This window comes from Triticum dicoccoides, chromosome 7A, assembly GCF_002162155.2.
Source record: "Triticum dicoccoides isolate Atlit2015 ecotype Zavitan chromosome 7A, WEW_v2.0, whole genome shotgun sequence".
NCBI lineage: Eukaryota > Viridiplantae > Streptophyta > Magnoliopsida > Poales > Poaceae > Triticum > Triticum dicoccoides.
The window spans coordinates 105323759-105350253 of record NC_041392.1 but is presented as its reverse complement, the minus strand read 5'-3'; the positions used below and the strand labels follow the sequence as shown (position 1 = coordinate 105350253).

Below are 26495 nucleotides of genomic sequence, written 5' to 3'. Positions count from 1 at the left end.
AATTGCCTCCAAACTTTATGTGCCACTCCAAAATATTGTGCTTGAATTATGTGCCAAATTTCATGTTTAACTAAATTCATTTGTCTTGGCTAATAAAAAGAAAACGGTAGTTAAAATAAAATAGAAATAAAAAAGGAAAAGAAGAAATAAGCCACGTGTTATTAGGCCTCTAGTGCACAATGTGCAGGCCCAGCCCACAACGTGGTCGTCGTCCTCCCTGTTCATCCCCAGCGCGGTGGATACCGCGCGCGCGTCCATGCTACGGATGAGCCACGCGGCGCTCATCCGGTGCTTCTCCGACGTCTACAAGGCCTCCTAGATGCCGATGCAAACCCAAGCTCGAACCCTCACTCTCTCCCTCGCCCTCTCCCTCTGAGATCTTGCTCGCCGATGCTACCTCTTGAGCACTGCGTTGGTTTTACCTTGAAGAGGAAAGGGTGATGCAGTAGAGCAGCGTAAGTATTTCCCTCAGTTTTTGAGAACCAAGGTATCAATCCAGTAGGAGACCACGCGCGAGTCACCTCGTACCTACACACACAAATAAGAACCTCACAACCAACGCGATAAAGGGGTTGTAAATCCCTTCACGACCACTTGCAAGAGTGAGATCTGATAGAGATGATAATAATAAGATAAATATTTTTGGTATTTTTATGTTATAGATTGAAAGTAAAAGATAGCAAAATAAAGTACATTGGAAACTTGTATGATGGAAAATAGACCCGGGGCTATAGGTTTCACTAGTGGCTTCTCTCAAGATAGCATAAGTATTACGGCGGGTGAACAAATTACTGTCGAGCAATTGATAGAAAAGTTAATCATTATGAGAATATATAGGCATGATCATGTATATAGGCATCACGTCCGAGACAAGTAGAGCAAAATGGTTCTGCATCGACTACTATTACTCCACATATCAACCGCTATCCAACATGCATCTATAGTATTAAGTTCATAAGAACAGAGTAACGCCTTAAGCAACATGACATGATGTAGAGGGATAAACTCATGCAATATGATGTAAACCCCATCTTTTTATCCTCGATGGCAACAATACAATACGTGTCATTTCCCTTTATGTCACTGGGATCGAGCACTGCAAGATTAAACCCAAAGCTAAGCACTTCTCCCATTGCAAGAAAGATCAATGTAGTAGGCCAAACCAAACTAATAATTCGAAGAGACTTGCAAAGATACAAAAATCATACATAAAAGAATTCAGAGAAGATTCAAATATTGTTCATAGATAAACTTGATCATAAACCCACAATTCATCGGATCTCGACAAACACACCGCAAAAAGAAGAGTTACATCGATTAGATCTCCAAGAGAATCGAGGAGAACTTTGTATTGAGATCCAAAGAGAGAGAAGAAGCCATCTAGCTACTAGCTATGGACCCGAAGGTCTGAACTAAACTACTCACACATCATCGGAGGGGCCATGGAGTTGATGTAGAGGCCCTCCGTGATCAATGCCCCCTCTGGCGGAGCTCCGGAAAAGGCCCCAAGATGGGATCTCTTGGGCATAGAAGGTTGTGGCGGTGGAATTGGGTTTTTCTGGTGCTCCTGGATGTTTGCGGGGTATATGGATATATATAGGAGGAAGAAGTAGGCCGGTGGAGCAACAAGGGGCCCACGAGGGTGGAGGGAGCGCCCAGGGGGGCTGGGCGTGCCCCCCTGCCTCGTGGCCTCCTCGAATGTTTCTTGACGTTTGTTCCAAAAATAACGCTCCCGAAGGTTTCATTCCGTTTGGACCCCTTTTGATATTCCTATTCGGTGAAACTCTAAAATAGGCAAAAAAACAGCAATTTGGGTTGGGCCTCCAGTTAATAGGTTAGTCCCAAAAATAATATAAAAGTGTAAAAATAAGCCCATTAACATCCAAAATAGATAATATAATAGCATGGAACAATCAAAAATTATAGATACGTTGGAGACGTATCAAGCATTCCCAAGCTTAATTCCTGCTCGTCCTCGAGTAGGCAAATGATAAAAACAGAATTTTTGATGTGGAATGCTTCCTAACATATTTCTTAATGTAATTTTTATTTATTGTGGCATGAATGTTTAGATCCGAAAGATTCAAGATAAAATTTTAATATTGGCATAGAAATAATAATACTTCAAGCATACTAACTAAGCAATCATGTCTTCACAAAATAACATGTCCAAAGAAAGTTATCCCTACAAAATCATATAGTCTGGCTATGCTCTATCTTCATCACACAAAATATTAAATCATGCACAACCCCGATGACAAGCCAAGCAATTGTTTCATACTTTTGATGTTCTCAAACTTTTTAAATCTTCACACAATATATGAGCGTGAGCCATGGATATAGCACTATGGTGGAATAAAATGGTGGTTCTGGAGAAGACAAAAAAGGATAAGATAGTCTCACATCAACTAGGCGTATCAACAGGCTATGGAGATGCCCATTAATAGATATAATGTGAGTGAGTAGGGATTGCCATGCAACGGATGCACTAGAGCTATAAGTGTATGAAAGCTCAACAAAAGAAACTAAGTGGGTGTGCATCCAACTTGCTTGCTCACGAATACCTAGGGCAATTTGAGGAAGCCCATCATTGGAATATACAAGCCAAGTTCTATAATGTAAAATTTCCACTAGTTTATGCAAGTGACAACATAAGAGACTCTCTATCATGAAGATCATGGTGCTACTTTGAAGCACAAGTGTGGAAAAAGGATAGTAACATTGTCCCATCTCTCTTTTTCTCTCATTTCATTTTTTTATTTTTTTTATTTTTTTATTTGGGACTATTTTTTTGCCTCTTTTTTTTCTTTTCTTTTTTCGTCCGGAGTCTCATCCCGACTTGTGGGGGAATCATAGTCTCCATCATCCTTTCCTCACTGGGACAATGCTCTAATAATGATGATCATCACACTTATTTTTACTTACAACTCAAGAATTACAACTCAATACTTAGAACAAAATATGACTCTATATGAATGCCTCCGGTGGTGTACCGGGATACGCAATGAATCAACAGTGACATGTATGAAAAAATTATGAACGGTGGCTTTGCCACAAATACGATGTCAACTACATGATCATGCAAAGCAATATGACAATGATGAAGCGTGTCATAGCAAACGGAACAGTGGAAAGTTGCATGGCAATATATCTCAGAATGGCTATGGAAGTGCCATAATAGATAGGTAGGGTGGTTGTTTTAAGGAAGGTATATGGTGGGTTTATGGTACCGGCGAAAGTTGCGTGGTACTAGAGAGGCTAGCAATTGTGGAAGGGTGAGGGTGCGTATAATCCATGGACTCAACATTAGTCATAAAGAACTCACATGCTTATTGCAAAAATCTATTATTTATTGAAACAAAGTACTACGCGCATGCTCCTAGGGGGGTAGATTGGTAGGAAAAGACCATCGCTCGTCCCCGACCGCCACTCATAAGGAAGGAAATCAATAAATAAATCATGCTTCGACTTCATCGCATAACGGTTCACCATGCGTGCATGCTACGAGAATCACAAACTTCAACACAAGTATTTCTCAAATTCACAACTACTCAACTAGCATGACTCTAATATCACCATCTCCATATCTCAAAAGAATCATCGAGTATCAAACTTCTCTTTAGTATTCAATGCACTTATTTGAAAGTTTTTATTACGCCTAAAAGCAAATTGCCATGTTGTTCTAAAGGACTCTCAAAATAATATAAGTGAATCATGAGAGATCAATTATTTCTATAAAATAAAACCACCATCATGCTCTAAAAGATATAAGCGAAGCACTAGAGAAAAAACTATATAGCTCAAAAGATATAAGTGAAGCACATAGAGTATTCTAATAAATTCCAATTCATGTGTGTCTCTCTCAAAAGGTGTGTACAGAAAGGATGATTGTGGTAAACTAAAAATCAAAGACTCAAATCATACAAGACGCTCCAAGCAAAACACATATCATGTGGCGAATAAAAATATAGCTCCAAGCAAAGTTACCGGTAAACGAAGACAAAAGAGGGGATCCCTTCTGGGGCATCCCCAAGCTTAGGCTTTTTGGTGTCCTTGTATTTTACCTTGGGGTGCCATCGGCATCCCCAAGTTTAGGCTCTTGCCACTCCTTGTTCCATAATCCATCAAATCTTTACCCAAAACTTGAAAACTTCACAACACAAAACTTAACAAGAGAATCTCGTGAGCTCCGTTAGCGAAAGAAAACAAAACACCACTTCAAGGTACTGTAATGAACTCATTATTTATTTATATTGGTGTTAAACCTACTGTATTCCAACTTCTCTATGGTTTATAAACTCTTTTACTAGCCATAGATTCATTAAAATAAGCAAACAACACACGAAAAACAGAATCTGTCAAAAACAGAACAGTCTGTAGTAATCTGTAACTAACGCAAACTTTTGGAATCCAAAAAATTCTAAAATAAATTTCTGGATGTGAGTAATTTATCTATTAATCATATGCAAAAATAATTAACTAAATAGCATTCTCAAATAAAAATGGCAGCAATTCTCGTGAGCGCTAAAGTTTCTGTTTTTTACAGCAGGATCAAAAAGACTTTCCCCAAGTCTTCCCAACGGTTCTACTTGGCACAAACACTAATTAAACACAAAAACACAACCAAAACAGAGGGTAGATAAATTATTTATTACTAAACAGGAGCAAAAATCAAGGAATAAAAATAAAATTGGGTTGCCTCCCAACAAGCGCTGTCGTTTAACGCCCCTAGCTAGGCATAAAAGAAAGGATAGATCTAGGTATTGCCATCTTTGGTATTAGGAAAGAAAAGAGAAAATTTCTTTTCTATAGCATTTATCTTTCTATTTTGAGATAGCACGTGGCCATTGATAGTGGAATAGAGATTAAGCACATTACGGAAATTGGCATCTAAGCTAGCCCTCATTTCTTTGATAGTTTCATTTTGGTAAAAGCACAAAAGAGAGGTAGATTCAACCTTCTCACTCATGGGGTGCCCAAATATAGTTTTCATCCTTTCATAAGTATCAACGGGATCCCCCTCAAGAAAACCTTCTTCAAAGATAGAATCTAGAACTTGCTTGAATGAAGAGGGTAAACCAATATAAAAGCTTTTCAGGTAAACCTCAATTTGATATTGGGCACATAGCTAGCTCGAAATCTTAATAGCTATCCCAAGCGTCTTCCAAAGATTCATCAAGTAAATAACAAAAAATTCTGGGATCATCTTCATCAAACTTATTCAAACTCTCATTGATAACCCCAGTAGGTTTCTCCATAGCATCATTATTTATGAACTTAGAGAGGATGGAGGGACTATCCAAGGTAAAACTCGGGAGAGAACCCTTATCCCTTTTTGAATCGGCCATGGTACAAGAAAGAAAATGGGAAATAGACGAATAAAATGGCAAGGGTGAAGTGGGGGAGAGGAAAACGAGAGGCAAATGGCAAATAATGTAATGCTAAGGATAAGAATTGTGATGGGTACTTGGTATGTCTTGACTTGGCGTAGATCTCCCCGGCAACGGCGCCAGAAATCCTTCTTGCTACCTCTTGAGCACTGCGTTGGTTTTCTCTTGAAGAGGAAAGGGTGATGCAGTAGAGCAGCGTAAGTATTTCCCTCAGTTTTTGAGAACCAAGGTATGAATCCAGTAGGAGACCACGCGCGAGTCGCCTCGTACCTACACACACAAATAAGAACCTCGCAACAAACGCGATAAAGGGGTTGTCAATCCCTTCACGGCCACTTGCAAGAGTGAGATCTGATAGAGATGATAATAATAAGATATTTTTTTGGTATTTTTATGATATAGATTGAAAGTAAAAGATAGCCAAATAAAGTAGATTGGAAACTTGTATGATGGAAAATAGACCCGGGGGGAATAGGTTTCACTACTGGCTTCTCTCAAGATAGCATAAGTATTACGGTGGGTGAAAAAATTACTGTCGAGCAATTGATAGAAAAGTGGATCATTATGAGAATATCTAGGCATGATCATGTATATAGGCATCATGTCCGAGACAAGTAGACCAAAACGATTATGCATCTACTACTATTACTCCACACATCAACCGCTATCCAGCATGCATCTAGAGTATTAAGTTCATAAGAACAGAGTAACGCCTTAAGCAAGATGACATGATGTAGAGGAATAAACTCATGCAATATGATGTAAACCCCATCTTTTTATCCTCGATGGCAACAATACAATACGTGTCATTTCCCTTTCTGTCACTGGGATCGAGCACCACAAGATTGAACCCAAAGCTAAGCACTTCTCCCATTACAAGAAAGATCAATCTAGTAGGCCAAACCGAACTGATAATTCGAAGAGACTTGCAAAGATAAACCAATCATACATAAAATGAGATTCAAATATTAATCATAGATAAACTTGATCATAAACCCACAATTCATCGAATCTCGACAAACACACCGCAAAAAGAAGAGTTACATCGAATAGATCTCCAAGAGAATCGAGGAGAACTTTTATTGAGATCCAAAGAGAGAGAAGAAGCCATCTAGCTACTAGATATGGACCCGAAGGTCTGAAGTAAACTACTCACACATCATCGGAGGGGCCATGAAGTTGATGTAGAGGCCCTCCGTGATCAATGCCCCCTCCAGCAGAGCTCCGGAAAAGGCCCCAAGATGGGATCTCTTGGGTACAGAAGGTTGCGGCGGTGGAATTAGGTTTTCGTGGTGCTCCTAGATGTTTGTGGGGTATATGGATATATATATATATATATAGGAGGAAGAAGTAGGTCGGTGGAACAACGACGGGCCCACGAGGGTGGAGGGCGCGCCCAGGGGGGTGGGCGCCCCCCTGCCTCGTGGCCTCCTCGATTGTTTCTTGACGTCCACTCCAAGTCTCATGGATCACGTTTGTTCCAAAAATAACGCTCCCAAAGGTTTCATTCCGTTTGGACTCCGTTTGATATTCCTTTTCAGCGAAACTCTAAAATAGGCAAAAAACAACAATTTGGGCTGGGCCTCCGGTTAATAGGTTAGTCCCAAAAATAATATAAAAGTGTAAAAACAAGCCCATTAACGTCCAAAATTGATAATATAATAGCATGGAACAATCAAAAATTATAGATACTTGGAGACGTATCACCTGAATGCACCAGTCGCCGCGCCTCATCGTTGGCGTGGCCACCGGCCACCTTCCGCCGTTCCAAGCTGTCCACGCGACTGCCGCTACCGACCACGACGCCTGCTCCTGCTGGATGGCACCGGGACGCCACATCGACGCCGCCCTTGCTGATCCCCTCCTTCGAGCTCCGCCTCTGCGTCGCCGTCGATCCGCGCCACCGCGACCTCCCCAGCCTCCCCGAGCTGCTCCTCGACCCCCACTGTGAGTCGCCGCGCCTGTTGCGCTCCTCTCCTCCCCTCCTAATTGCCCCTAGATGCAACAAGCCACCGTAGCCGAACCTCACCGCTGTTGCTTGCCTCGTCGTCGTGGCCACTAGCCTACGAGATCGCACCCTAGCAGTGCCTCGAGCTTCCGGGCCTCACCAGAGCTCAACGCGACCCCCATCTCCCCTCCTAGTGCCCCCTAGCCCCGGGTCCGAGTTCGCCCAACTCCAGTCGCCGCCGACGTCGAAGCCCCGCTCTACTCCGGCCACCGTGGCCTGCGAAACCACCACCAACCGACGCGTCATCGTCTTGCCGTTCTAACGCGTCCGACCACGATCAAAATGATGCCCTGTGGGCGTTTTCCGATGATGCCCGAGGATGCGCCGCCGCGAACGAGCTCGCCGACGTGATTTCGACGAGTCGCATGCCATCGCCGAGCTGGCCTGATGCGTGGGTCCCCCTGCGTCGCTGACGGGCCGGTCAGCCGCTGACATGGCCGGCCCCATGTCACTGACATGTGGGTCCCGCCTAATTAAATGATTTTAGTTAAATAGATAATCTATTAATTAATTAATTAATTAAGTTAAATGCTAATCACTCACTGACAGTTGGTCCCACCCACTAACTGACCTGTTTTGTTAATCTAACACTCTGTTAAAGCCACAGTCACTGACCAATGGGTCCCACTAGACCCACAGGTCAGGTTTGACTCCAGTTGACCGCACTGTTGACTGTTGACGTCACACATACACCATGCTGACATCATCCCAAACTATTCTGGATAATGTTTATTTAAATTAACTAAATAAATTTCAGAAAATGATTAAAACTTTAGAAAAACATAGAAAATTAATCGTAGCTCGGATGAAAATGTTTTCTACATGAAAGTTGCTCAGAACGACGAGACGAATCCGAATATGCAGCCCGTTTAGCTATCAGATGCCTCTAACTATCTGAACATGCAACATCCCCCTCCGGTTACCTGTCTGACACAACTCCGGAACCGGAAAAACATTCCCGGTTGATTCCCCCTACACCTATTCGTGTAGACATACGTTAGGCCACACCCGACACGTTATATTACCATGTTATGCTTTATGATGTTTTGTTTGCTTTATTTATTGTTTCTTCCCCCTCTTCTCTCCGGTAGACCCCAAGGCCGATGATGCGCCGGTGATCGACTACGTCGACAACGACACTTCTTTCTTTTCAACAGAGCTTGCATGCAAGCCCCCCCCCCCTGATCACCATATATCGCCTATTCTTCTCTCTACTGTCTGCATTAGAGTAGTGTAGCATGCTACTGCTTTCCGTTAATCCTATCCTGATGCATAGCCTGTCTTTGCTACTACTGTTGTTATCTTTGCCTGCAATCCTAAATGCTTACTATAGGATGCTAGTATACCATCAGTGGCCCTACATTCTTGTATGTCTGCCATGCTATGCTCGGGCCGTGATCACTCGAGAGGTGATCATGGGTATATACTTATATACATAATATATGATACCTGTGGTGACTAAAGTCGGGTCGGCTCGTAGAGTACCCGCGAGTGATTCCGGTGTGGGGGCTGAAAGGACAGGTGGTTCCATCCCGGTAGTGCTGGGCCTGAGTTCCCGACGGCCCCCGACTGTTACTTTGTGGCGGAGTGATAGGGCAGGTTGGGACCACCTAGGAGAGAGGTGGGCCTGGCCCTGGTTGGCGTCCGCGGTTACTTCAAAATAACATGCTTAACGAGATCTTGGTATTTGATCTGAGTCTGGTCACTAGCCTATACGCACTAACCAACTACGCAGGAACAGTTATGGGCACTCGATGTTGTGGTATCAGCCGAAGCCTTCTTGACGTTACCGACTGACCGGCGCGCGCCGGATTGGACTGGAACGCCTGCTCTTGTATTAGGGAGGCTAGGTCTGCTTACCAGCCACGTCCGCAACATGCAGGTGTGCAACGGGCGATGGGCCCAGACCCCTTCGCGCATAGGATTTAGACAGGCATGCTGACCTCTCTATTGTGCCTAGGTAGGGTTGCAACGTGTTGATCTTCCGAGGCCGGGTATGACCCAGGAAAGTGTGCCCGGCCAGAGGGATCGAGCGTGTTGGGTAATGTGGTGCACCCCTGCAGGGAAGTTTATCTATTTGAATAGTCGTGTCCCTTGGTAAAAGGACGACCTGGAGTTGTACCTTGACCTTATGACAACTAGAACCGGATATTTAATAAAACACACCCTTTTAAGTGCCAGATACAACCCGGTGACAGCTCTCTCACAGGGAGACGAGGAGAAGATCGCCGGGTAGGATTATGCTATACGATGTGAACTTACCATCTACTCTCTTCTATATGCTTGAAGATGAAGGCTGCCGGAAGCGTAGTCTTCGATAGGACTAGCTATCCCCCTCTTATTCTGCCATTCTGCAGTTCAGTCCACAGATACTTCCCATTTCATTAATACCAATGCATATATACTGTAGATCCTTGCTTGCGAGTACTTTGGATGAGTACTCATGGTTGCTTTGCTCCCTCTTTTCCCCCTTTTCCTTTCTTCTCGGATGTCGCAACCAGATGTTGGAGCCCAGGAGCCAGACGCCACCGATGACGACTCCTACTACACTGGAGGTGCCTCCTACTACGTGCAGGACGCCGCCGACGACCAAGAGTAATTTAGGAGTATCCCATGCAGGAGGCCTGCGCCTCTTTCGATCTGTATCCCAGCTTGTGCTAGCCATCTTATGGCAACTTGTTTAACTTATGTCTGTACTCAGATATTGTTGCTTCTGCTGACTCGTCTATGATCGAGCTCTTGTATTCAGCCCTCGAGGCCCCTGGCTTGTAATGTGATACTTATATGACTTATTTTATTTGTAGAGTTGTGTTGTGATATCTTCCCGTGAGTCCCTGATCTTGATCGTACACGTTTGCGTGTATGATTAGTGTACGGTCAAATCAGGGGCGTCACACCCCTCTGGTAGTTATTTTCTCCAATAATTCTCAAATATTTCATAAAAATCCTCGTGAAGTTTCAGGTCATTTGGAGTTGTGTAGAATAGGTAGCTTGACGTAGCTTTTTCAGGTCCAGATTTCCAGCTGCCAGAATTCTCCCTCTTTGTGTATACCCTACATATTATGAGAGAAAAGGCATTAGAATTACTCCAAAAAGCATTATTATGGATAAAAACATTATAAATAATAGTAAGAAAACATGATGCAAAATGGACGTATCAATGCCCTTTTCTGTTGAAAATTATCAACAATCGTGCCCGACGCCCCTCTCTCACCCTACTGCTCTCTCTCTCCCACTTCCATGCAGGGCCCACCTGCAAGGGTTGTCACTGACCTCCCATGCAACGCATGTCGCCCACGTCTAATGTACACTATGATCTGGCGCATGACAGAGCTAGCTGACTTGTCCTTTAAATAGAGCCTGACGCCCTCATAACTTCGTCCCTGCTTACGCCCCTAATCACTGCGAGGTTGTCCCAGATTTAACCCAACGCCACCGCCTCTGTTGCCATCCCTGCCTATCAATTTTCGGCAGCTGAGACCACGACTTCCCAGAAAAGAGCCACATGCCATAAAACCCTAGCCGCGAGAGGTGATCCAACGAGAGGAGAGGGTGGCTGCTTCAGACTCTAGCGTCACACACATTCCACCTTTATCAACTACTATGGTGGAGGCGGGATGGAGCGGAACCCCGGAAGCCATGTTCCACGTGTGTCCACTAGTATAGATGTCTCATTTAGGTGTCTAATTATCCATACCTTCAGCTTAAACGATGGCGATGGCGGTGCTGGATAACTTTCCTCCAGACGCCCCATCTAAGCGGTGGTTCACCCGGCTATTGGTGTTGAATCTAGGAGATTGTCTATGTGATCTCGGGGTCATTCATGTCTTGGGGGCGCTTTTGGTGTCTTTGTGTTGGTGTCGAGGTAATGATCATGCTATTCATAATTTTTTGCGATGGTGGTCTTACGGGCATCTAACGGTGTTGACAACAGAAGATGGCCCTTGGGACCAAGATGATGTTCCCTCATGTTTTTGCGGCGAAGATGAAGTTGTGGCGTTGTTTCTCCCCTTGGGTGAATCCCTGACGTGACATGTTGCTCTCTGGTTGTTCTTGCTCCATCTCTGATGTAGCTGTGTTTTCTGCGTCGTCGTTGGGAATGCTGAAAGTTTTGTTGAAAAGATGGTTGTTCTTTGGGATTTCGGATCTATACAAAGACTTCTACAATAGTGGCTTATTCTCCTGGACATTGGTTCGGCTAGATCATAGCACAAGGACATCCCCGGCCACATGATACAACGTTAGACATGCTTTGGCAATGGAGCAACAACAACAATGTTGTTTCATCTCATGTTGAAGATTGAGTTTTTCTAGCTCTTTGATGACCCGATTGTAGTTTTCGACAATATCTCGTATCGTTGGAAGTCATTTTTACTTCAAAGTCTAGGGCCCGATTGATATAAATAATATAGGGACAAGCCCAACAGGGTGATGAGTCGCCTATAACATGTTCTCTAGTTTTTGTTAGCAAACGACCACAATATTTGGTACGTCCATAACACCTCTTGACGGAGCAAGATCCTATTTGGCGCTTTAAGCGACGCTTACGACATTTTTTCCATCAGGCGCGCCCCCACCCCCGATATCCAAATCGGCCGACCCATCTATGCATGTAAAGAGCAATCTCATCCTAGATTTTGGAAGCTCATGGAAGCTTCTGATAGTTTTGTTTTCTTTTACGTTTGTATTATTTCTGGGCTGGTTTTTTCGTTTTCCTTTTCACTTTTTCTTATTGTTTTCATTTTCCAAGTGCGACATTTTTTTGAAATTCAAAAGGAAAAAATCAACTTCATCTAATTTTCTCAAATTCATGAACTTTTTCTCATTTTTATCAACTTTTTATAAATTTAGGAAGTTTTTAAAATTAGTAAATTTCTTTTAAAAGTTTGAATTTTTCTCAATTTTGTGATTTTCCCCTTTTTTGGTTATATTTATTCAAATTCCTGATCTTTTTTAAATTTATGAACTTTTTTCAAATTAGTAAACATGCTTCAATTTTTTAAAAAAAATAAATAGCCATGAATCTTTGACATTTTTCAAAAAATTGAACTTTTTAAATATTCTTGCACTTTTATTCAAATTTTATGATTTTTTTTCATTTTTTTGAACTTTGTTTCCATATTTATAATTATTTAAAGTCGACTGTCAATTTAGCGGTCAACAGGTCAATGATCGAGCGGTCAACCCTGAAAACCAAGCGATGGGGAGCGAGCAGTGCTCGGTTCCTTGCTGCGCCGCACTACTTGTGTAGCGCGTGAGCACCGCTGCGCTTACCTGGCGCGGAAGGCGCGAATTAGGAGCTCTCCACGCCGCAATATCTTATTCTTGGCCCGCAATAAAGAATAGATGCAACACAGTACGAATTATGCACCTATTCTCAGTAACGGGACTGACACATTTTGGCTCGTTGTTTTTCGGCCGTCTGCTTTTCTTGTAGCAGTTCGCGTTTTGTGACAGTTTTATGTCTTTTTGACCAGTTTTCGTTGGATTCATTTATATTTTTGTGTTTTATGTTTCTTGTATAGGAAACGATTGTAATCACCCGGTAGATCGTGTTGTTGCGTCCGCTGCTTTCCAAACGGTCCGATCCATTTTGATCCTATGGTACAGAGAGAATCATTTTTGGCTCTGGCACACATAGCCACGTAGCCCAACAACTGACCGCACGCTGCCCTATCCTTTTGCATCCAACGTCTTCCTCGCATACACTTCGTTTTCCTCCAAATCTCTTTGGGAGCTCGCGACCACCGCCGTTTGATGTCCCTCTCTCGAAGCTCCCGCATGCCCACCTCCGCCACCGCTTGTCGGCATCCACCACGGCTAGTCGTTCGCCACCAACATCGCATGAGCCGTCGGGTCGACTCCGCCCCGATGCTTCTTATAGCCCGTTGATGTGGCTGCTCGCCTGGTGGGCTGGATGGAGACGACAACGATGCACGTGACGACGATGTTGAGGAGCAGGAAAAGGATGGGCAACGGCGCCGCGGCGAGGCCATCATTGGCTGCCTCAGTGTTGCAATTGCAACGACGAAGTTGCAAACGGCAACAGCGAACAATGGCCACATCTATTGTGACATGCGTCCGCAACGGTGACGACGTTTGTACAACATCATCTTGATTACAATTTTGCTGTAACATAGGTGATGTTGCAGAAAATTTCTGCAACATCACCTATGTTGCAAAAGTTTCTTCCACAGAGATGAAGACAAAAAAACCCACAACTGGACCCTTGTTACAAAAGTTTTTCTACAACATGACCTATGTTGTAAAGATTTCTGCAACAAGACGCCTGTTGCAAAGATTTCTGCAACAGCAACTCTGCTGCAAGAACCAAAGACACTACTTTGCCGTACGCCGACGGCTCGCAAGTCAGTGGATCTTTTTAAAAGATCCGCCGGCGGATGCGCACCACGCCCCTTCTTTTATTCAGGTTTTCACTGAATTTTGTCCCACCCCCCTTTCCTTCTGTTTTTTCTCTTTTGGTTTTCGAATACACGATCATTTTTTAAAATTTGAGAACACTCTTTAAATTTCATGATTTTTTAAAAACCCTAAATCATTAGAAAATAAATCATTAATATTTTCCATAACGCATGAGCATTGTTATGATTCATGCAATTTTTAAAATTTTGTAAGTTTTTAAATGCACGACAATTTCTTTAAAAATATATAGTTTTTAAAAATCTTGCTCGTTTTAAAATCCCCAGAATCATGTTGAATGGACGACACTCTCAAAACCTGGCCCGGCCCTGCTGGTTTTCAGAGGGGCTGAGCCGCACGAATAAAAAAAATTAAGTTTTTCTTTAGCGCTATTGGCTCAACCCACCACGCGTTAACGGAGGAAATTCGTCGCGCGAGGCAGGGCGCAACGACCTCCTTCCCTTTGAACGGGACTCGGTCAGTCAGCGACGTTTTTTTATTTTCGACAAGGGCCTGGTCAGCGACGTCGACACCGCACTGGCTGGTGGCTGCTAGCGCCAGCACCAGTGGTACAGTCCCAGGATCGGAAAAGTGGCGCCCGAAGCATCGTGCGTTCACTCTGCACGGTCGGTCAAACGCCAAATGGTCAGACCACCGGTACAGTAGTACACACGGACGGGTTTTCAGCCGGCGTCACTCCCTATCCACGTCGCCCTCACTGACCCGCGTAGAGTTCGCTTCAAAATCTCACTCATCGAGCCGAAGACGAGGAAAATTCTCCCGGTTCAGACGGTTACCAGCTTCCCAAGGTGGCCGGCGAGTGGCGACTGCTCCCCCAAAAGCTTCTGTTTGTATCTACACGTAGTTGCGCTCGTGGAAGAGTACGAAAGGAACAGCCCCTCGTCTTGGATCTCACCGCCGCTCACTCGTGGATTAACAATGGGACTTTGCTCTAGCAATTCACGCGGTATAAATGAATAGATGACGGACTTCCACCGTCCCCGGTGGTGCTGGTGTTGGGCTTCTGTGGCAATGACGATATGGGTGAGCGATGTCGGAGGCACGACAATGGTTGATGTAGTCGGGTCGGTCTTCTTCGGTGTGTCCGCGAGTTGTTTGTTGTTGTGAAGTCGAGGCTGCATGCGGCGGCGGGGATGATGATGGGCATCGGGTACAGTGGCGGAGCTTGAAACAAAAAACTGGGCGGGCTGGGCAGGCTAATCTGAAGGAAATTGCTCTTGAGCTGGCCATCACTTCATGCATAGTGTGAGTGTTTTGTTTTTAGGCTGGGCGGGCCATGGCCACCTTTTGCCCTCACGTAGCTCTGCCACTGATCGGGTGGTTCGTTCGGTGATCTTCGGTGACGTCGGCTTTGGATAGTTCTATTTCGTAGCTCTTCGTTAGAGTCCGTATTGCATTGTCCTTGCCGTGAGTCGCAGAGTGCTTGGCACCCCACACACCCTCTACGGGGTGGGTTGGATTGATGATCGTTTGTAGCGAAGTCGGAGTTGCTTGCCAATGGTGAAGGGACGACGGTAACGCTTGCTCAGAAAAAAGTGTTGACCGTGACACTAATGTGCCAGCTCAATGAGACCTTCTTTATACTGTTTTGTATAGACTCTTCTGTGTGCCTCCCAACCTATTGTGACGTTTTTCACCTGTTTTCTGTTAACTAACAGGACAATTATCTTTTCTTAACTAATGGAGAAACAAATCTTTGACCTTCATTTAAAAATAAAATAAATGACGAATTGACAAAATTGCATTCCAGAAGTTCTCATCCATGGCGACAAGGAAAGAAATCACATCAACAATTCAATTCTGCATGCACGAGGCATGAGTTCGTGCGTGCAATCCAATGCAACTGCGACGGAGCTAAGGCACGGACGCCGTGAAGGCATCACCGCGGCCTCCGCTTCTTCCAGAGGTGGATTATCAGAGAGAACCCGCCGCCGCCGTCCCGCAGCTCGGCCTCCTCCGCCGTGATCCACTCGGTCACCGTCGCCACGCTCCCGGCCGACGACGACGCCGCGGACGTCGACGCCACGGACACCGTCGGGGACGAGTCGGAGCCCGACCTGAACGGGCCGCGCCTCCACGACCCCCTCATATCGCTCTCGCCGCTGCTGTCGGCATGGCGGCTCCGGAAGGAGTTCTGCCTTAACGCGTGCATGCCGACGTCTCCATCCCCCATGTCGTTGTCGTCCACCGGGTTCGCCCCGTCAGTGTCGAAACGGAGGACGAAGACGGCGGCGGCGTCCGGGGCGAAGAGCCAGCCGTGGAGATCCCAGGTGACGCGGACGGACCGGCCGCCGTGCGGGAGGTCGAGCCTCTCGCTGCCGCGGAACTTCCACGGGAGGCGCCGGACCCGGAGGGCCTTCTTGCCGTCCAGGGCTACCCACATGGCCGCCTCCTCCACGGCCACGGACACCTCGTGCTCCTCGCCCGCTACGGCCACGGTGGTGGTGTATGCGCCGCCGCATCCGGGAGGGTAGGCGTTCTCGCGGCGCGACAGGAGAAGGCCCGCGGACGCCGCCGGCGAAGGCAACGACGACTGGAGGTCGCCAGCGGCCAGGGCGAGCTCGCCGTCGATCGACACGAGCACGAAGTACCCGGACAGCGGCTCGGGCCGGCGCGGCGCGAGGCGGGCGCGCGAGAGGTCCCACGAGAAGGCGACGGAGTGGCCGGACGCGCCGGAGAAGCGCTTGGACCCGCGCCGCCGCCACGGGAGCAGCGGCAGGAGAACGAACCGCGCGGGCGCTGCGGCGCCGGCGAGGGCGATGTCGACGGTGAGGACGAGGCCCAGCGCGGCGCGGGACCACGACAGGTTGATCGCGCCGAGGTGCGTCCAGTAGACGGACGTCGCCGACGAGGCCTTGGCGGCGGAGGAGTCGGCCCGGCCGCTGGCGAAGCAGGAGAGTGGCATCTGGTGAGCGCGCTGGACGCGGGGACGGACGGTGGTGGGATTGGGTTTTGAGTGGTTGACTCGGCCGGAGGTGGAGCCGGGAGTTGTTGCGGCAGTGAGCACGTGGCGGCGACTTGATGGGAAAGGTTGCCTGCCGAAGGTTGACGGGATTTGCTTCCATTTCTTCTTCTTTATTTTGGGTCGCTGTGGCCCGCACGGTACTCTATTGTGTCGTGTTTTTCCTTTTTAATTTCAGACTTTCTAAAACACCCGGATTGCCTGCTTTCTACGTATTGTTTCTGTCAAGTAATAGTATCTTCAATTTTTTCTAAAAAGAGGTAGTAATAGTATGAATCTTCTACCGCTTTGCCGTCGTGCGAAATCGCACTCTGACCTCTCGACAGTGTGATTTGCGATGATGCGGAGCGGAGAGCCGGAGACGGCGGAGGAGACGAAGAAGCTCCATGGTACATGAGGCGACAGGGGAGAGGACAAATGTGTCGCGGGAGATTGCACGGTGTGGCGGGGTTAGAGGGATGGCTGAGGGCATCGACATGATCGCCTGAGGTTTGGGTGAGGGCGGGGCAACTAGGTGACGCAATAACGGCGCCGCTTGTGAATGTCGAAATGAATGTGGAATTGATCATTTTGTCATAGGTTTCATCACATTTGTCATCATCATTTATCTTTTGCATACCTTTGCTAGGGTTTAGGGTTAGTCATAATGATAAAAACCATTCATATTGGTCCAGTTTATATAATCTTAAAGAAAAAGGGCACTAAAAATTCTAGTTGTGAGTATTCACCGAAACACCACATGTCACACTACTTCATAGTGTTTTTGTTTATTCAAGCTCATCCATGGTTTTCCATATGTGCAACTCCTACTAGTATAACAATCAAAATATGGTTCAGCCTGTCACTGGTTCAAAGTGAGTCCCTTCCTCGTTTTGTAGATTTGTGGTCTCTTCAATTATTTTAGGGTGAGCTGATATCCATAAGTCTCAACTCTCAACTTCACATTCTTGCTGTCATTCTAGGATTACCCTACTTTTCTCCTCGTTTTGCAGATTAGTAGTCTCATGAATTATTTTCAGGTCATCATATTGTTACGATAAATGCAGCTAACCCAAAAAGACATGACAATTGACATAGTGGCATGATGCAAGAATAGAACGTAATACAAACTAATTCAAAACAAATGTATTGTTCTCGCCGTCCATATGCCGTCTCCTTCCCTTTTCCCGCTACATACCTGTTGGGGAACGCAGTATTTCAAAAAAAAAATCTACGATCACACAAGATCTATCTAAGAGATGCATAGCAACGAGAGGGGAGAGTGTGTTCACGTACCCTCGTACACCGAAAGCGGAAGCGTTTAGTAACGCGGTTGATGTAGTCGAACATCTACACGATCCAACCGATCCAAGTACCGAACACACGACACCTCCGCGATCAGCACACGTTTAGCTCGGTGACGTCCCTCATACTCTTGATCCAACTAAGGCCGAGGGAGAGTTCCGTCAGCACGACAGCGTGGTGACGGTGATGATAAAGTTACCGACGCAGGGCTTCGCCTAAGCATTACAACGATATGACCGAGGTGTGTAACTGTGGAGGGGGGCACCTCACACAGCTAAAAGATCAACTTGTGTGTTCTAGAGTGCCCCATGCCCCTGTATATAAAGGAGGGAGGGGGAGGCCGGCCGGCCCTAGGGGCACGCCCAAGGAGAGGGAGTCCTACTAGGACTACTAGTCCTAGTAGGATTCCTCCACAAGGAAGAGAGGGGAAAGGAAGGAGTGGGAGAGGGAGTAGGAAAGGGGGCGCCGCCCCCTTCCCTTGTCCAATTCGGACTGCTAAGTGGGGGGCCTGCCCTCCTTTCTTTCTCTCCAATAAGGCCCATGGTGGCCCATTAGTTTCCCTGGGGGGTTCCGGTAACCCCTCCGGCACTTCGTTTTTACCCGAAACTATCCGGAACACTTCCGGTGTCCGAACAACAGGGTCCAATATATCAATCTTTATGTGTCGGCCATTTCGAGACTCCTCGTCATGCCCGTGATCTCATTCGAGACTCTGAACAAACTTCGGTACATCAAATCACATAACTCATAATACAAATCGTCATCGAACGTTAAGCCTGTGGACCCTACGGGTTCGAGAACTATGTAGACATGACCGAGACACATCTCCGGTCAATAACCAATAGCGGAACCTGCATGCTCATATTGGCTCCTACATATTCTACGAAGATCTTTATTGGTCAAACTGAAGGAAATATGCCCTAGAGGCAATAATAAAGTTATTATTTATTTCCTTATATCATGATAAATGTTTATTATTCATGCTAGAATTGTATTAACCGGAAACATGATACATTTGTGAATACATAGACAAACAGAGTGTCACTAGTATGCCTCTACTTGACTAGCTCTTAATCAAAGATGGTTATGTTTCCTAGCCATAGACATGAGTTATCATTTGATTAACGGGATCACATCATTAGGAGAATGATCTGATTGACTTGACCCATTCCGTTAGCTTAGCACTTGATCGTTTAGTATGTTGCTATTGCTTTCTTCATGACTTATACATGTTCCTATGACTATGATATTATGCAACTCCCGTTTAGCGGAGGAACACTTTGTGTGCTACCAAACGTCACAATGTAACTGGGTGATTATAAAGGTGCTCTACAGGTGTCTCCGAAGGTACTTGTTGAGTTAGCGTATTTTGAGATTAGGATTTGTCACTCCAATTGTTGGAGAGGTATCTCTAGGCCCACTCGGTAATGCACATCACTATAAGCCTTGCAAGCATTGTAACTAATGAGTTAGTTGCGAGATGATGTATTACAGAACGAGTAAAGAGACTTGCTAGTAACGAGATTGAACTAGGTATTGAGATACCGACGATCGAATCTCGGGCAAGTAACATACCGATGACAAAGGGAACAAGGTATGTTGTTATGCGGTTTGACCGATAAAGATCTTCGTAGAATATGTGGGAGCCAATATGAGCATCCAGGTTCCGCTATTGGTTATTGATCGAAGACGTGTCTCGGTCATGTCTACATAGTTCTCGAACCCGTAGGGTCCGCAAGCTTAAATTTCGGTGACGATCGGTATTATGAGTTTTTGTGTTTTGATGTACCGAAGGTAGTTTGGAGTCCCAAATATGATCACGGGCATGACGAGGAGTCTCGAAATGGTCGAGACGTAAAGATCGATATATTGGACGACTATGTTCGGACACCGAAAAGGTACCGGAAGGTTTCAGACATATACTGGAGTACCGGGAGTTACTGGAACCCCCCGGGGTTCTTAATGGGCCTACATGGGCCTTAGTGGAAATAGGGGGCAGCAAGGGGAGTGTGGGGCACGCCCCCCAAGGCCCAAACCGAATTTGTTTAGGGCAAGGGGGGCAGGCCCCCTCTTTCCTTCTCCTCCTCTCCCTTTCCTTTCCCCTCTCCTACTCCTACTAGGAAAAGGAGGAGTCCTACTCCTAGTGGGAGTAGGACTCCCCCTCTTGGCACGTCTCTCCCTAGCCGGCCGCCTCCTCCCCCTTGCTCCTTTATATACGGGGGCAAGGGGGCACCCCATAGACACAACAATTGATCATTGATCTCTTAGCCATGTGCGGTGCCCCCCTCCACCATAATCCACCTCGATCATACCGTAGCGGTGCTTAGGCGAAGCCCTGCGTCGGTAGCATCATCATCGCCGTCACCATGCCGTCGTGTTGACGAAACTCTCCTGTGAAGCTTTGCTGGATCGGAGCTCGTGGGACGTCATCGAGTTGAATGTGTGTAGAACTCGGAGGTGCCGTGCGTTCGGTACTTGGATCGGTCGGATCGTGAAGACGCACGACTACATCAACCGCGTTGTGCTAACGCTTCCGCATTCGGTCTACGAGGGTACATGGACACACTCTCCCCTCTCATTGCTATGCATCAGCATGATCCTGTGTGTGCGTAGGATTTTTTTTTGAAATTACTACGTTCCCAACAGTGGCATCCGAGCCAGGCTATTGCGTAGATGTTATATGCACGAGTAGAACACAAGTGAGTTGTGGGCGATACAAGTCATACTGCTTACCAGCATGTCATACTTTGGTTCGATGGTGTTGTTGGATGAAGCGGCCCAGACCGACATTACGCGTACGCTTACACGAGACTGGTTCTACCGATGTGCTTTGCACACAGGTGGCTGGCGGGTGTCAGTTTCTCCAACTTTAGTTGAATCGAGTGTGGCTAAGCCCGGTCCTTGCGAAGGTTAAAACACCACTAACTTGATGAACTATCGTTGTGGTTTTGATGCGTAGGTAAGAACAGTTCTTGCTCAGCCCGTAGCAGCCATGTAAAACTTGCAACAACAAAGTAGAGGACGTCTAACTTGTTTTTGCAGGGCATGTTTGTTGGAAATATGCCCTAGAGGCAATAATAAAATGATTATTATATTTCCTTGTTCATGATAATTGTCTATTATTCATGCTATAATTGTGTTATCCAGAAATCGTAATACATGTGTGAATACATAGACCACAACACGTCCCTAGTGAGCCTCTAGTTGACTAGCTCGTTGATCAAAAGATAGTCATGGTTTCCTGACTATGGACATTGATGTCATTGATAATGGGATCACATCATTAGGAGAATGATGTGATGGACAAGACCCAATCCTAAGCATAGCTCAAAGATCGTGTAGTTCGTTTGCTATAGCTTTTCCGAATGTCAAGTATCATTTCCTTAGACCATGAGATTGTGCAACTCCCGGATACCGCAGGAGTGCTTTGGGTGTGCCAAACGTCACAACGTAACTGGGTGACTATAAAGGTACACTACGGGTATCTCCGAAAGTGTCTGTTGGGTTGGCACGAATCGAGACTGGGATTTCTCACTCCGTATGACGGAGAGGTATCTCTGGGCCCACTCGGTAATGCATCATCATAATGAGCTCAATGTGACCAAGTGGTTGATCACGGGATCATGCATTACGGAACGAGTAAAGTGACTTGCCGGTAACGAGATTGAACGAGGTATTGGGATACCGACGATCGAGTCTCGGGCAAGTAACGTACCGATTGACAAAGGGAATTGAATACGAGATTGATTAAGTCCTCGACATCGTGGTTCATCCGATGAGATCATCGAGGAGCATGTGGGAGCCAACATGGGTATCCAGATCCCGCTGTTGGTTATTGACCGGAGAGGCGTCCCGGTCATGTCTGCGTGTCTCCCGAACCCGTAGGGTCTACACACTTAAGGTTCGGTGACACTAGGGTTGTAGATATATTAGTATGCAGTAACCCAAAAGTTGTTTGGAGTCCCGTATGAGATCCCGGACGTCACGAGGAGTTCCGGAATGGTCCAGAGGTAAATATTTATATATAGGAAGTCCAGTTTCGGCCAGCGGGAAGGTTTTGGGGGTTACCGGTATTGTACCAGGACCACCGGAAGGGTCCCGGGGGTCCACCGGATGGGGCCACCTATCCCGCAGGGCCCCATGGGCTGAAGTTGCGTGGGAACCAGCCCCTTATGGGCTGGTGCGCCCCACCCAAGGGCCCAAGGCGCCTAGGGTTGGAAACCCTAGGCGGCCGTTGCCCCCTGAGGGGGCATGCGCCCCCCCTGGTTGGAAACTCTAAGGGGGCCGTTTCCCCCAGGGGCCGCCGCCCCCCCTTTTTGATGGGATCTCCAAGGGGGCATGCGCCCCCCTAGCCCCTATATATAGTGGAAGGGAGGGAGGGCAGCCACACCTTGCTCTTGGCGCCTCCCTCTCCCTCCGTAACACCTCTCCTCCCCGCTTGTGCTTGGCGAAGCCCTGCCGGGATCCTGCTGCATCCACCACCATGCTGTCGTGCTGCTGGATCTTCATCAACCTCTCCTTCCCCCTTGCTGGATCAAGAAGGAGGAGACGTCTTCCCAACCGTACATGTGTTGAACGCGGAGGTGCTGTCCGTTCGGCACTTGGTCATCGGTGATTTGGATCACGGCGAGTACGACTCCATCATCCCCGTTCACTTGAACGCTTCCGCTCGCGATCTACAAGGGTATGTAGATGCACTCCTATTCCCCTCGTTGCTAGAATACTCCATAGATTGATCTTGGTGATGCGTAGAAATTTTTTAATTTCTTCTATGATCCCTAACAGTGGCATCATGAGCTAGGTCTATGCGTAGTTACTATGCACGAGTAGAACACAAAGTAGTTGTGGGCGTCGATATTGTCAATTTGCTTGCCGTTACTAGTCTTATCTTGATTCGGCGGCATCGTGGGATGAAGCGGCCCGGACCAACCTTACACGTACGCTTACGTGAGACCGGTTCCACCGACTGACATGCACTAGTTGCATAAGGTGGCTGGCGGGTGTCTGTCTCTCCCACTTTAGTCGGATCGGATTCGATGAACAGGGTCCTTATGAAGGGTAAATAGAAATTGGCAATTCACGTTGTGGTTTTGGCGTAGGTAAGAAACGTTCTTGCTAGAAACCTATAGCAGCCACGTAAAAACTTGCAACAACAATTAGAGGACGTCTAACTTGTTTTTGCAGCAAGTGTTTTGTGATGTGATATGGCCAAAGGTTGTGATGAATGATGAATGATATATGTGATGTATGAGATTGATCATGTTCTTGTAATAGGAGTCACGACTTGCATGTCGATGAGTATGACAACCGGCAGGAGCCATAGGAGTTGTCTTTATTTATTTATGACCTGCGTGTCAACATAAACATCATGTAATTACTTTACTTTATTGCTAAAGAGTTAGCCATAGTAGTAGAAGTAATAGATGACGAGACAACTTCAAGAAGACACGATGATGGAGATCATGATGATGGAGATCATGGTGTCATGCCGGTGACAATGATGATCATGGAGCCTCGAAGATGGAGATCAAAGGAGCAAATGATATTGGCCATATCATGTCACTATTTGATTGCATGTGATGTTTATCATGTTTTACATCTTATTTGCTTAGAACGACAATAGCTTAAATAAGATGATCCCTCGTAATAATTTCAAGAAAGTGTTCCCCCTAATTGTGCACCGTTGCGAAGGTTCGTTGTTTCGAAGCACCTCGTGATGATCGGGTGTGATAGATTCTAACGTTCGAATACAACAGGTGTAAGACAGATTTACACACGCAATACACTTAGGTTGACTTGACGAGCCTAGCATGTACAGACATGGCCTCGGAACACAGAAGACCGAAAGGTCGAGCATGAGTCGTATAGAAGATACGATCAACATGAAGATGTTCACCGATGTTGACTAGTCCGTCTCACGTGATGATCGGACACGGCCTAGTTAACTCGGGTCATGTTATACTTAGATGAGTGGAGGGATGTCTATCTGAGTGGGAGTTCATTTAATAATTTGATTAGATGAACTTAATTATCATGAACTTAGTCTAAAATCTTTACAATATGTCTTGTAGATCAAATGGCCCACGTTGTCCTCAACTTCAACGCGTTCCTAGAGAAAACCAAGCTGAAAGACGATGGCAGCAACTATACGGACTGGGTCCGGAACCTGAGGATCATCCTCATAGCTGCCAAGAAAGATTATGTCCTAGAAGCACCGCTAGGTGAGGCACCCGTCCCACAGAACCAAGATGTTATGAACGCTTGGCAGACACGTGCTGATGATTACACCCTCGTTCAGTGCGGCATGCTTTACAGCTTAGAACCGGGGCTCCAAAAGCGTTTTGAGAGACACGGAGCATATGAAATGTTCGAAGAGCTGAAAATGGTTTTTCAAGCTCATGCCCGGGTTGAGAGATATGAAGTCTCCGACAAGTTCTTCAGCTGTAAGATGGAGGAAAATAGTTTTGTCAGCGAGCACATACTCAAAATGTCTGGGTTGCATAACCGCTTGACTCAGCTAGGAGTTAATCTCCCGGATGACATGGTCATTGATAGAATCCTTCAGTCGCTTCCACTGAGCTACAAGAGCTTTGTGACGAACTTCAATATGCAGGGGATGGAAAAGACCATTCCTGAAGTATTTGCAATGCTGAAATCAGCAGAGGTAGAAGTCAAAAAGGAACATCAAGTGTTGATGGTGAATAAAACCACTAAGTTCAAGAAAGGCAAGGGTAAGAAGAACTTCAAGAAGGACGGCAAGGGAGTTGCCGCGCCCGGTAAGCAAGCTGCCAGGAAGAAGCCAAAGAATGGACCCAAGCCCGAGACTGAGTGTTTTTATTGCAAGGGAAGTGGTCACTGGAAGCGGAACTGCCCCAAATACTTAGCGGACAAGAAGGCCGGCATCACGAAAGGTATATGTGATATACATGTAATTGATGTGTACCTTACCAATACTCGTAGTAGCTCCTGGGTATTTGATACCGGTGCGGTTGCTCACATTTGTAACTCAAAGCAGGAGCTGCGAAATAAGCGGAGACTGGCGAAGGACGAGGTGACGATGCGCGTCGGGAATGGTTCCAAGGTCGATGTGATCGCCGTCAGCACGCTACCTCTACATTTACCTACGGGATTATTTTTAAACCTCAATAATTGTTATTTAGTGCCAGCTTTGAGCATGAACATTGTATCAGGATCTCGTTTAATTCGAGATGGCTACTCATTTAAATCCGAGAATAATGGTTGTTCTATTTATATGAGAGATATGTTTTATGGTCATGCTCCGATGGTGAATGGTTTATTCTTAATGAATCTCGAGCGTAATGCTACACATATTCATTGTGTGAATACCAAAAGATGTAAGGTTGATAATGATAGTCCCACATAGTTGTGGCACTGCCGCCTTGGTCACATAGGTGTCAAACGCATGAAGAAGCTCCATGCAGATGGACTTTTAGAGTCTCTTGATTACGAATCATTTGACACGTGCGAACCATGCCTCATGGGTAAAATGACCAAGACTCTGTTCTCAGGAACAATGGAGCGAGCAACCAACTTATTGGAAATCATATATACTGATGTGTGCGGTCCAATGAGTGTTGAGGCTCGCGGTGGCTATCGTTATGTTCTCACCCTCATTGATGACTTGAGTAGATATGGGTATGTCTACTTAATGAAACACAAGTCTGAGACCTTTGAAAAGTTCAAGGAATTTCAGAGTGAGGTTGAGAATCAACGTGACAGGAAAATCAAGTTCTTGCGATCAGATCGTGGGGGAGAATACTCGAGTCACGAATTTGGCACACACTTAAGAAAATGTGGAATAGTTTCACAAATAACGCCGCCTGGAACACCTCAACATAATGGTGTGTCCGAACATTGTAATCGCACTCTATTAGATATGGTGCGATCTATGATGTCTCTTACCGATTTACCGCTATCATTTTGGGGCTATGCTTTAGAGACTGCCGCATTCACTTTAAATAGGGCTCCGTCGAAATCCGTTGAGATGACACCGTATGAATTATGGTTTGGGAAGAAACCTAAGCTGTCGTTTCTAAAAGTTTGGGGATGCGATGCTTATGTCAATAAACTTCAACCTGAAAAGCTCGAACCCAAGTCGGAAAAATGCGTCTTCATAGGATACCCTAAAGAAACTGTTGGGTATACCTTCTACCTCAGATCCGAAGGCAAGATCTTTGTTGCCAAGAATGGGTCCTTTCTAGAGAAAGAGTTTCTCTCGAAAGAAATAAGTGGGAGGAAGGTAGAACTTGATGAAGTATTACCTCTTGAACCGGTAAGTGGTGCAGCTCAGGAAAATGTTCCTGTGGTGCCTGCACCGATTAGAGAGGAAGTTAATGATGATGATCAAGATACTTCGGATCAAGCTCCTACTGGACTTTGTAGGTCCACA

The 26495-nt window shown here is 46.1% G+C and overlaps 1 protein-coding gene across 1 annotated transcript; it reads right to left on the bottom strand.

Moving 5' to 3' along the window:
- Positions 1 to 15562: 15562 nt before the first annotated feature.
- Positions 15563 to 16771, bottom strand: LOC119332605. The gene has a single exon (XM_037605774.1). It carries the CDS (start codon positions 16742 to 16744, stop codon positions 15719 to 15721), a length of 1026 nt encoding a protein of 341 aa, XP_037461671.1. The 5' UTR covers positions 16745 to 16771; the 3' UTR covers positions 15563 to 15718.
- Positions 16772 to 26495: the final 9724 nt, after the last annotated feature.

Excerpts from the sequence above, each read along its gene's own strand:
- LOC119332605 (XM_037605774.1), bottom strand. The coding sequence starts at position 16,744 with ATGCCACTCTCCTGCTTCGCCAGCGGCCGGGCCGACTCCTCCGCCGCC.